Here is a 12325-nt window from a genome sequence, read left to right as displayed (position 1 = left end):
TGAGAGGACTACCGTTGATGCAAGCTTTTTCGTGATACGGTATACTCTTCTGAAATCACTGCGATTTGCGGTATCTTTCACTTCCTTGACCAGCGCAATAGCAAATTCTTGTCACCCTATGCTGAACTTCTCGTGATTTCGCTCGATATCGGAGTTTGAGTGCGTCACTTCCAAAATCACTATCAGCGATCAGTAGGGTGTTGAGCCCCTTCCGTTCGTCTATGCCTTTCCGTGGATACAATATGTAAGCGCATGTTTACGATCGTCAAATTCTTTCGAAACCGGTGTCTCTGATTCCGTGAGTATTCTCCTTGAGCAGTCACGGAGGAAGCCGATAACATTTTGCCCGGAAAATGCGTCCATTAACGGAGAATCATCATCATCATCAACGGCGCAATAACCAGACATCCCGGTTTTGCGCCGAGGTCCACCAATTCGATATCCCGGACGGAGAATACTACAGAAAAAAATATCCTCCTGTTATTTGCACAATACCATAATAGAGGATGTGGAGAACTGGGTAATTAAATCTTGCTCTTTATGGAGATTTTAGAATCGTTGTCAAGACCAGGATCATGCGGTTTTTTTATTAACATGTTCATTGCAAGCGTGGTGGAGTAAGTTTTGCCCGCTCGGTGGATTGATGTCTGACAATAAATATGACGTATAGTGCCGTTCTTATTAATCAGTCTTTGTCCTATTCAGAAGCGGGGTCGTCCAATCTTGCCGAGCGAATTTTCGTTAGAGCGAATTACGCGCGATCTTTACAACCCTATATCAATCACGGATGTCTTTATTTCGGATGTGATCATGCGTGTTACGCGGCTGATTTCGTCTCTTTCACTGCAAGGCACCGTTCATTGTCTTTTATAGTCGACTAACACAGGGCGACAGGGTAAATTTTGGATTTAAGACGTTTATTTACGCATCGACCATAATGAACGAGAGTTGCTGAACGCTCCTTGTTGCGCTTATGGCTGAAGCAATTCGACTGATTATTGGTCTGATATATTTAAATCACTCAGTTCGCCGCAGGTCGCTTCCACTGATAGCAATATTGTCTGTTTTATTATCATCGGTCGACGAAATTATTCAGATTTAAACTGTGACTGTGTTGCATGAGGCGCTGACTCGACTTTTGTACAAGTTGCTTCTATTTTCGAGGAAGTGTTAAGATAATAGTTTTGCCGTCGATAGCTAGTTACATGTCTAGTTTGGAACATAGGAAAATTATGACATGACTTACTTCGATTGGGTGATGGTCAAAATACCATCTTGTGCGAGCAGAGTCGACCCAAAACCTAAAAGGTTGGTGAAATTGATTGCGAAGGTCCGTGTTGAAGCTCTGTTAATACACGCTTGCTTGCCTCTTTGGTAACCAGGCTCAGGAATGTGGGGAGTCTTTTAAACAATTCAGCCTCTCACGTGCCATTTAATAAAAACTTCACGTATCCTTATAATGCTGCGTATGTCAGCACGTACCTATCTGAATGTAAAACGCAAACTAAAGCTTGAAATTATTAAAAAAAAAATTGTAGCTCGACCGCGCCCGCGGTACAATCTACATCAAATGAATGAAGCGGATATCGGTAGATTATCTTGAATGTCATTGAACATTTTTGACGGCGCGTGGCTGTGAACCGTGCAGGAAGCTTTTTTATTTTCTCCTTTAAAGGTGTGACTTGATTCATCGTCTCGGGGGCGTCAATACTGTGCCCGTTTGTTTCTGGTTGTCGCTGAATCCTAAGGAAAATTCGGACAATGTCATAAGAAAATGATGATTTCGACATTCCTCGAAATCTAGGGGAGAACTTCAGACTCATGCCAATCTGGAAATCCTCCACGTCTAACAGCCGTTTGGAAGACAATTGCGCTCTTCCTCCGGTATCCGCTTTAGTATTTCAGTGCGACGTTTAACATCAATCAATATGAACAGAATCGAAATCCCTACCTTATTTTAGTGATTTCCTCTTTAGATTTCCGAACTGAAAAGAAAAACGATCAAACTTCAACCGCGGCCACGAACCAACTTCCCGAGTCAGCTGATTCCCGGTTCACCTTCCTCAACTGCCCAATGTCCCGTTAACTGTTCGGCCCAGACCATGAATCCACAATTCCTCGACAGCTGGGATAACAATAAAAATTACCTCGAATCTTCCCTTAATGTGTGTGTATCCGTCTTGCCTTGAATTGACCTTATTACAAAAACAAAAACCCCATCATCATTTGCATTCGCATGGATTTCGCCTTAGCCAAAAATTAACGTTAGTAATGCATTTCGTAATATGCAACATAATTAAATATATGTGCAAACAACAACAAGATAGATTAATGATCGTTTTCGAAATGTTGGAAAATTTCTACATTAACCTTGAAAATATTTAAATGAATTTTAGGGTTTAATGGAAAGTTAGAAGGTGAGAGGGTTTTCTTAATGAAAATGGAAATAAAAATTATCATTTTAAAGGTAATATTTTAAAGGAAGTGTATATTGGGTTTAGAAATAGAAAATTGGAAGGAGTGTAAAGGAAATACTAGGGGGGGCTAAGGTTGAAAAAAAAATCATGCTATATGTTAGTAAACGAATTTTCTCGTCCGCCTGTCACAAAAGCGAACGAAACCATGTGGATGCTGCGAGGGCGCGGACACCACAAAGTGTGCTAATTTCTCTCATAAAAAATTACATCTACAAATGTCAATATTGGCAGTGGATGGATCATGCCTTAAAAAAAGAAAATCGATTGCTGATTATTTTGTGTTGTAAAATCGTTGGAAACACCGCATAATTTCACTCTGATTGTGTTGTAAGTTTTTTGATGCCCCCTCGAAAAATTCCGCCATATCCTTCACTTGCTCCTGCCCATCCTCCTTTCATATTATTTTTGGCGGACAGCTTTGTCCCTTTTTAGGGAAGCGAATAGAGGTTATTTTAAAGACTTTATATCAAGGGAATACGAAGGGGGGGGGCGGGGGGTTAGTTCAAAATGTATTATTCCTACTATTGTCATCCAGCAGGCAGAATCCCTCTGTCATCACTCCCCTCCTTTTCTCCTGCATGGTTGTTGTCAATCTTTTAGTGTCACAGTATTTTCCGGTATTGGTGGTCTCCGTTTTATGTAAACATTCAATCAAAATTATGCCTTAATGGTTATGAAGGATTTTTCGGCTGACATTGTTTTCTTTTCATTTTTTGGCGGAGGGTAAAAAGGCGTGATGCTCACTGTTGAGATTGTCCTTTGTTTCAGACATACAGTGGATAGCCCCCATAGATAGTTTTAATCTCATTAACAATTTCAGCTTTCCATTCATAAGCAGTGGGGGACAGCGTGAATTTTGCATTTCGCGAGTGATTCGTTCGAGATTTTTCATAAGACATCCTGGATCAAAAGTTTTTAGCACACCTACCTCGAATTGGTTTGAATTTTAGAGTCGAAGAGTCCGGATATACCTTTTATGTGTAAAACACTCATTCGAGAATGTGCCTACTCTATTTATCCATTTATGAGTTTACTTTTTCCGATTCTTTGGACGGGAGTTGCATCTCGAAGAAGCTGGTAGCTACGAAAAGGTAGACCTTTAAGTGAGGTGCAACTAGATAATGCGGCATATGGGATGAACCTATGTGGAGTATCCTCTCTTTCGCTTACAACGCTGATCATTTGATCATCAATTGTCTTACACTGTGCGGCGATTACCTAGTTATCTCACGGAATTATATGTACCTTTAATTTGTTACGCTGCAATGAGTACTGGGGTTTCCCCCATCAAGTCCTTATCAGTGTAATATAAGACCAACAATATTATTGGAAGAGGAGATATATGAATTCCGACTAGCAGTCTGGCTGTGGTCAATATTTTGTAAGTAATGGTTGAGCATTTCTCCCTGGAGCATAGCCAGAGGTTCCCCCCTCTGTATAGTAGGCGATTGGCTCAATATCTCAGTGAGTTTGTTACTGAAATAGAAACTGAGATCTAAAGCATCTCCAAGTGGTAGCTTGAAACAATTGATGTGATATAATTTCCCAGGTAGTTGACTCCGAACAGACTTTATTTTAAACTCTGCACCCCAGACACTGCATTGTCAAGTGTCAAAATCTGATCACTAAATCCCATTCTGGTATTCATATCATGGATCACACCACTAAATCGGAAACGGTTACAACACTTAATCGGAAATCTCTCCATCGAAGCCTTTGGGGAGAGATCGATAAAGTTGAACTTACTGGTTGATGGTACTATTCAGTTGTAGTTGATACCTCAAATTGCAGGAAATTCTTCCATTTTGACGTAGACTCGCGATGTTATCCAATGTTCATAAGGACGAAAATGCACTGAAGAAGGGAGCTGGTTCCCGAAGTACAGTATTTTAACGTTTACTAAGTCGTTTAAGTTTTAGATGTGTTGATGGGTGTTTCTCATTTTATTGAACTTTAGAATTTAATTAATGCGGTTCCTGTTTTTTCTCTCCGGAATTATGCTATTTTTACCATTTTTTATCTAGCTCACCATTTCTGAATGACTTTTCCCGAACTCAATATTGTACTCATTCTCCTATTTATAGTTAACCCAGAAGTCTTGCTTCTCATACTCTTTTCAAGCGCAATATTTTAAATGGGACCTTCTTTTTTCCCCATTAAATTTCGACTACAAATCATTCTTTGTTGTACACTTTATCAGTTCCTTATCATGTTCGCCACATTCTTGCGGGTTGGTAAAATTATAATTTCATATGATTGCAGCAGCGTCATTTTAATTAATTGAAATTTGTCTATATACGCGGCTCTGAACATATATGAAGAATGTGTGCCCGCTGAGCTCTTACCGGTTCTGTGAATATGATTGCGTTTTTTGCTTCAATGGAACTCGAGTGTTGCTTGGATTTATAATATTAATGTACTTTGACTTACGTTTGGAGATATTCTACGCTCTCTACGCTTGCAGAATTATAGTGAAGTATTAGATTCGATATTCAGGAAGTGTTCGGAGTCAACTAACCGACCTTAGGCTGTTTGTTATTGCTGGAGAGGCAGCGATTTTTTAATTTGTGCGTTACTGTTTTCTTCGCACTAACGATTTCAGTGCCTATGTCTTGGGATTCTTACTATTAGAAATGGCTCAGCTTTATGCACGCTTCTTGTAAAAAAATTGTTTAGATATAAAAGATTTTAAATTCAAAGTCCAGTTACTAGTCAACGTCTAATAAAAACTTTTCCTTTTTCCACTTGCAGAAACAAAATTTCCTCAAACGGCCTGCGGACGATGTCGATACTAGCGGTGCTGGCGGTCCAGAAAATTTCGAACCACCGGTCAAACTTCAGCACAACGGTTCCGAAAACTTAACAAAAATTCTCCGTTGAAATTGTACAACAGCTGGAATTCACAACGTCAGCGGCGAATTCGCAACCACAGCAGATAAGCACAAATGTCACGGTGAAAGCCTTGACAAATACATCTGTAAAAAGTGAAGGTGGGGGTGGTGCAGGCGGTGGCGGTGGTGTTGGGCAAAATGTGAATCCTGGAAGTGGACCAGGTGGGGGTGGTGCAGGAGGTGTGAATGGACAGGATAATGGTAGTAATGCAGGAGTGGGTGGTAATTTGAATGGAGGCCTACCAACCGGTGGCCATCCGGGCGGACCCGGTGGTGTCTGGGACCAAATGGAGGAGGAAATATACCTGGAAGCAATAAAACAATGGGCGGACATCATCACGACTTAGCAAACTTGGTAGAATGTAAACAGGAGCCTAACCATGATTCGCAGATTTGCAAAATCAACTGGATAAGGATGGATCAGGGAATGGACAGTTTCCTGGCTTATCCGATCTTGTGGGTGATAATACAAATGAGGAAGGAGACGCACTCATTAAGGATCTAATATCGAATCTTCCTGAATTCCATTCAGAATTCCTGGATTTCGAGGAGAAACCGTTGATAGATATAAAGACAGAAGATGGTATTAAATCAGAGAACAATGCTCAGTCTCTAATTGACAGTTTGAATGTCAAGTCCGAAGGACCGCTTGGTCAATTCAATCCTAACGCGTTCGGTAACGACAACCAAGGGGGTATTAACAAGATGCGAAATCAATATCAAAACGGTCCGAATGCCCCCATGTCAGAACTTTCACCTGCAGCTCAAACACTAAAACACATGGCCGAGCAACATCAGCACAAAAATGCGATGGGAATGAACTTCCCGCGACCGCCAATGCAATCGCATGCTCCGCCACAAAACCAAATGATGGGTGGCAACCGCTTTGGTGATTTCAATCCGTTCGCAAACGATTTTATGGGAACAAATACAAATCAAACGAACCCCTCAGCCGCAATGCAACAGCCCCACTCACAGTCGCAACCGCAAGTTCCGCCATCACAATTCCATAAAACCCAACAGTCACAATCATATGTTGACATTAAACAGGAGCTCTTCTATTCATCGCAAAATGACTTTGATCTCAAGAGGTTGCAGCAGCAACAACAACAAGCACAAATGCAGCAACAACAACAGCAGCAGCAACAACAACAAAATTCAATTGGACCAGGGGGTATGCCACCTAATTCTAAAATGGGACCAATGCCGCCGGGAGCTGGATTCAATAAACCGTCGAATCCTCAAACTCAGTCACAACAACAAAATGCACAACAACAACAATACTCACCATATGGTTCACCAATGTCTGGTGGACCGAACAATAGTGGAAGCCCCGGTGCGGGTTATATGCCAACGAGAGGCGGGAATGGGCCTGCCGGAACAAATCCTAATGTGGGTCCTGGCGGTGGTGGTCATATGCCACCGGGTGGTAACAATGGACCTGGACAAATGCCTCAACAAGGTGTCCCACCAAATGCTCAACAACGTCAACAATCAGCCGGGGGACCGAATTCAGCGACAGGACCACCTGGTGGTAATGGGGTACCAAATGCAGGTTCTGCATCAGCGACAACATTGCAGATGAAGCAAACGCAACAACTACACATCAGTCAACAAGCCGGAGCTCATGGTATTCAGGTAAGCGAATTTCTTTATTTTAAAGTCTTATTCCGAATGTTGGTCATGAGGAGAATTGAATCGATTCCTAAATTGTGTACATCATGGCCTTCATCTCATCGGATTTTTGTGAATCTAAAGATGGGAAGTTTTCTATGAACAAATCTTTTTTGGACTGTCAGATCCACTATGCTTTCTTCTGCTGTATGTGCGCGCTGTTTTTTAGCCGGTTTTGAGAAGCACCTTCTTTAATATTGACAATAGTAATTTGCCACGACAATCGCTTTAGCGAGCCTTTGTAGTGAATTAATAGCTCCCACCTGTCGTTTCTTTAGATCATTGAGGTCATGATAATAATGCCCCGGTCATTAAACTTAGACCTCTCCTCCATGGAGCAGCATGACCGAATGCGGCTACGGTTGCTATGGAAAAGTTGTTGTTCAGGGCCAGACCAGGAAAGGTTCCAAACCGGCGGTTTTGCTGATGATGTAATTCTTACCCATGTTGGGTTTTCGGAGTCGAAAACATCTGTAACTGTGTTTGGTCACGCCCATCTGTAGAGCAGTGACGTTCTTGGTGCTTTAACGTGAGTACCTGTCGAGTTACGAGACACGGATTGATTTTGTGACCACAAGCAGAGCCCCGATGAGACACGAACAATTGTGCTAGCCTATATTGAGTACATCGCTCAGCTTATTCATACGGTGGATATAGGACCTACCTAAATCTCTATCGAATTTTGGAGTATGTCACCCGTGTTCAAACCCAATCCCACGCTGTCCGCTTGGACGTAACCACAAACGCTCGTGAAACTCCTACTAGGCAACCAACCGCTATAACGGAGCTGAAACGCACATAAACCAGGAATTCTCCTGAAACATATCAATCAGGGATTATCCCAGTTTCCATGGTGCCAATATACCCCTGTAAGCTTTCGTGACCTAAAGCCACTTCAGATGAGTTCCTGTGCAGACTGGCCTGTCCCACCCTGATTAAGCCTTGGAGTATTCGCCTACTGCATCACGGCCAGCAAACCATAGTGAGTACAGCGGTTCGCAGTACAGACTTGAGTCTGATCGCCCTGATTAAGCCTACTGCATCACGGCCAGCAAAACATAGTGAGTACAGCGTTTCTCAGTGCAACCACATGGAGCTTCTCCTCGGCACTCGGTTTTGGCTCGGCCGACAGGGTCGCTCGTCTTCCTCGCCGCCACCTGAGAGAAATCCGTTGGGCAGCAGTAAAGCAGCGGCTGACGAGTTTGTCTCTTCTTTCACAAACGAAACCGTCAGAAGTTTTTTCTGTGAGAAAAATAGGGTATTTTGCCCAACAAAAGGGGGTGGTCCGCTGACGAGGAAAGAGTAAGTTGCTAATCAGAATTAGTGTGGGCCGCCGTTATGTGGATGGCGGATTCAGGACCACCTTATTTTAACAAAAAATTGTCCTCAAAATTTCGGGATTTTCAAACATTATCTCATATTTTTTTGAGAGAAAATAATTTCTTGCTTATGAAAATATGTACATTAATACGGAAAGGGGGCAATATGCATGCAAAATGAGATAGATGCAGTTCGCCAATTTAGGAGGGCGACAAGGTGAACAAAACTGATCGACGGTTCATTATTCGTTGGTAGATATTTTGCCTTGGGAAATTTTGGCCTTTAGACAAGTCCTACAGGCAATGAATTCTGAGGACAATTAAAAGCCAAGTGGAGGTTAGATTTCAATTTAGTAGTAGACTTTTGGAAAAGGAAGAGTGAAGAGAAAGCGTAGATCTATCCCGTTCAGTGACGAACTAAAGATAAAACCTTCTATGTGAATATTCGTCCTCTTAATTGGAAGATTCTTGTGATCTTCTCAGTGTGGGTTGTGGGAAGTTTTGCACATTGATTTCCGACATAACCTCCATACCGAAAGAGTTGCTAAGTAATGCTTGCTGTTGAAGCCACCAAAAGCTATCTGCAGAAGCAAGGAGAGGAAGTATTTGCACGGGGTCTGTCATTCCCTTTTGTTACAATTATAGTTGTCATTCAACACCTTTGGAACAATCTTACCTATAGGTTACATTCATTGTAGCTACTATTGTTTCACCTATCGTGCGCATTTAAAAATTTTGTTTCTTTCATATTTTGAACCAGGTCGTGCCGATGGGTTGTAGGCCATCCAAGAATGTCGTAAAGGTTTTACTCGGAATACCTACAGCTGCAAATATATAGAAATTACAACCACCTTTTTGAGGTGTTATGGTTTCCTGAGCCAGTGGCTCACTGTTTCCGTTGTACTCTAGGTATCATATTTCACTTCAATGTTGTCATTATGTGACGTATGGCACTAATAAGTCGAGAGTTCCTTGCGGTTTATATCCGTAGGTTTCTACAACAATAAATCTCTTCATATTTGCTCGGCATTTCTAAATAGAGAGCATGCTCCCCATTCATGGTTCTGAGTCACTTCTTCATAATATGACAAAGGAGATCCCGACAAATACATCTGCTTTTTTTCTTGCTCTTTAGCCTACATTCACCGAATCAACTAATGAGTTGCTGTGTGTAGCCCCTGGATCAAACTCAATAGCTCTTCTACTTTACCTTATCGGTTTTAAGGAACGCATTAATCCTTCTAAGTAGTAATGGATGTTGTGGATTTATAGAGAGTTGGCAAACAAGTTATCACTCTTGTACCCGCGAACTTCTGGTTTCTGCCTGGAGGGGTATATATTTCCGATGAAATTCACTATTATAGATGGCGATCTTCCGAAGTTCATTACCATCTTGTTTTGCTTCCGTTATTGAAAAACTAAATTACCTGAACTATTATATTTCCTTTAGATTAATGACTTCCCCAATTAAGTACTTTCTCTGTAGCAACCCAATGCCTTTGCTCTTCGTCATTCGCCACTGTTCAAAACTGTTCAGAGTGAATCTCAAGGTATCGGGCTTGACACTGTAAACTGTGTAGCACTTTTAGTCTACCGCTACGTATTGAAAACATTCCAAAGTTCCTGGGGAATTCAAAACGAGATATAATTGGAACCTCGAAACTATTTAAAACCTGGAATGTAGAAGAGGAAAAGAGTGGTATTATCACTCAATAGCAATCAACCAGGTAATACCATTAAACAGGAAAAAATCCACAGCGCATCGCATCTCTGCATGATATCCTTCATATTAGCAGGTTGCTAGCTGGTTAGATATTATTGGAACGGCTCCTTACTGAAAGAAAATAATTTTAGTAGTTAGAAAGCACGGGGAGACAACTTTGGCTTACTACTACTTCGTTGAAAATAGTAGTATTCCCACCAAACTTGCCAACATCAAGCCGACATCATGCCTTATGTCACCGCATTATTTTCTGACTTTAGGATTAACTTAAAGGAGCTTTCAGAAAACGTACAAAATATAGTAATAAACTATTGTTCGGGAATATGCAGGCATCGTCCAGCTTGGCTTTTTGTTCGCCTCGCAGTAAACGTGCATAGGCTGGTACATTTAGTAGGTTTTTCTCAAATCTGTGATGAAATTAACATAAGCCAGAATTCTATCTCATGAGATACCTCCGCGACCATGGCGAGCATGTGCTTCTCGTAGATTTTAGTTTCTGCAGCGTGCTTCTTGGAATTGGAGGCCCACGGTAGAACGAAGCTTAGCAAGCAACGCAAAGAGCGGGAGAAAACTTTGAACCCTTATGAAATCGGCAAATAAAAGAATTAATACCGACTCCTACAACCACATAATTGGGGTCTAGAGTTGTTTGAAAATGCACGGCCAAGGGACTCGGGGTGGTGAAGCGTCTCCATTATGATGCTGTTCGGACTGGGATTTTCATGGATTTTCCGTTAATTGGAGCTGCTGGCAATAACACGTTCTGTCAACACTTTTTGTTCTAGGACTCTCACTGAGCTGGTTCCACGATACAAGGGGCGCACCTTGCGTGTCTGAGAAGAATCATGCTCGTAGCTAGTGGGTGGACGATTAGTATGGGTCGGCTCTGCGAGAATTAGTTGTCGACAGCGACGAACTGCTCGATGCTTTTATTCCGCGCTTCCGAAAGGCTCGTTTGTATGCATTTAGCGCCGAACGCAGCATTTTCCTTTACCTCGCTGCTCAGTTTCTTCCTTGAATTTTTCGCTGGTCGTCCTATGTTGTTAAAACAATGATAAAAAGGAATCGATGACATATTTGCGTCTTTCTTCCTCTCCCTTTTCTCCCCAACATCATGGCTGCCCACGCTGCTATTCCCTGTCTGGGTAGAAAAAGGTTGTTGATGTGTTCACCGGGAGCGCTCATTGCGCGGTCGAGGATTGTCAAACAGGTATCGGACGTTATTTCGCCGTGCCTTCTTTTTCGGCAATAGTAATCAAATATTTTCTAATAACTTTTTTTGATATTCAGTTGAACTAAACTGCAAAATGACCTAGCAGGTTCAATTTGAGCCACCCCCGAAAACAAACCTTACCGATTTGTTTCCAATCTGCCTGGGATGGACCGACGGGCTGGCACTATGCCATCGTGTGCTTCAATTACAATCTGTTATTGGATGGACATGTCGCTATATTTCATCATATACGAACCTAGTCCTCTAATTTCGATTATGCTAGATATAATTTTGCCCTGTTTGGAGCGGTTATAACATCCTATTGCTAATCCGTTGTACAGTACAGGATCGTAAGAATCCAAAACACTGATTACAGCTAGGCTAACCAGTAAACAACCCTTCAGGAAGCCCAATTAACCCCCTGTAGATGGATGCGTTACTATGTCAAAACAGCAAAAAAAGTCGATTCCGGAATCATTCTAACAGGATGTCCTTGGATAGGTAAAATGACAGTCGGTACTATGAGCTTCATCTTTTACGTTTTCGGTAATCCTTTATTCCACCGGATTGTCGATCGCTGCCAAACCTCTGATCAGTAAAAAAATCCGACTCCAATTGACCACAGTATTATTATTCTCCATATCACCAGGCTCTGGACTTTCCAGATATGATACTATCCGAAGTCGTTTTCGGAACAGGTTTTGGTCATCCGTACCTTTAGTTTCCATTGAATTCATAAACCTGATTTAATAACCCCTGTGCTTGTGATGAACTTGAGTGTTGCGAGTGGCTAAACGGCTATCCTGAGTTGACTGTCATCAGTTACAAGGGCAGAGCTATATGTCATTTTAGAAACATTGTCGACTAATGTTCCTGATGGTTTGCCGCCATCTACTTGCATGTTGACATGTGCTTATACGCTATTGTCTGATAGTTCGGAACTGTAGGTATGGTCCTTTGTGCTTTGGTCCTCCACGTGTTATTTTCCATCGCGGTTCCCTCCCTATCTCGGCATATGAAAGTCTAAT

General features: G+C 41.9%; 2 protein-coding genes across 10 annotated transcripts in view; both read left to right on the top strand.

Annotated features, from left to right (window-relative positions):
• LOC119653566 (neurogenic protein mastermind-like) overlaps positions 1–5498 on the top strand; it is a 304044-nt gene extending 298546 nt beyond the window's left edge. For 5 of the 9 annotated variants that reach the window (XR_005249720.1, XR_005249719.1, XR_005249717.1 and 2 more), the window contains exon 3: positions 5229–5364. Coding sequence is in view for 4 of the 9 variants with exons in the window: in XM_038058280.1 (XP_037914208.1) it covers positions 5229–5357 (129 nt within the window). In the remaining 5 variants the exon portion in view is untranslated. Of the gene's footprint in view, positions 1–5228 lie in introns of all 9 variants that reach the window. The other 4 variants (XM_038058280.1, XM_038058283.1, XM_038058282.1 and 1 more) reach the window with 1 other exon arrangement.
• Positions 5499–5558: 60 nt separating this feature from the next.
• Positions 5559–12325, top strand: part of LOC119653565 (neurogenic protein mastermind) — a 151030-nt gene continuing 144263 nt past the window's right edge. The window contains 2 exon segments of the mRNA XM_038058279.1: positions 5559–5748; positions 5751–7006. Of these exon segments, the coding sequence (XP_037914207.1) occupies positions 5691–5748; positions 5751–7006 (1314 nt within the window). The 5' untranslated portion in view covers positions 5559–5690.

This window comes from Hermetia illucens, chromosome 4 (genome assembly GCF_905115235.1).
Source record: "Hermetia illucens chromosome 4, iHerIll2.2.curated.20191125, whole genome shotgun sequence".
NCBI lineage: Eukaryota > Metazoa > Arthropoda > Insecta > Diptera > Stratiomyidae > Hermetia > Hermetia illucens.
Note: the sequence above shows the minus strand (reverse complement) of the source record. Positions and strands in the feature narration are given on the sequence as shown.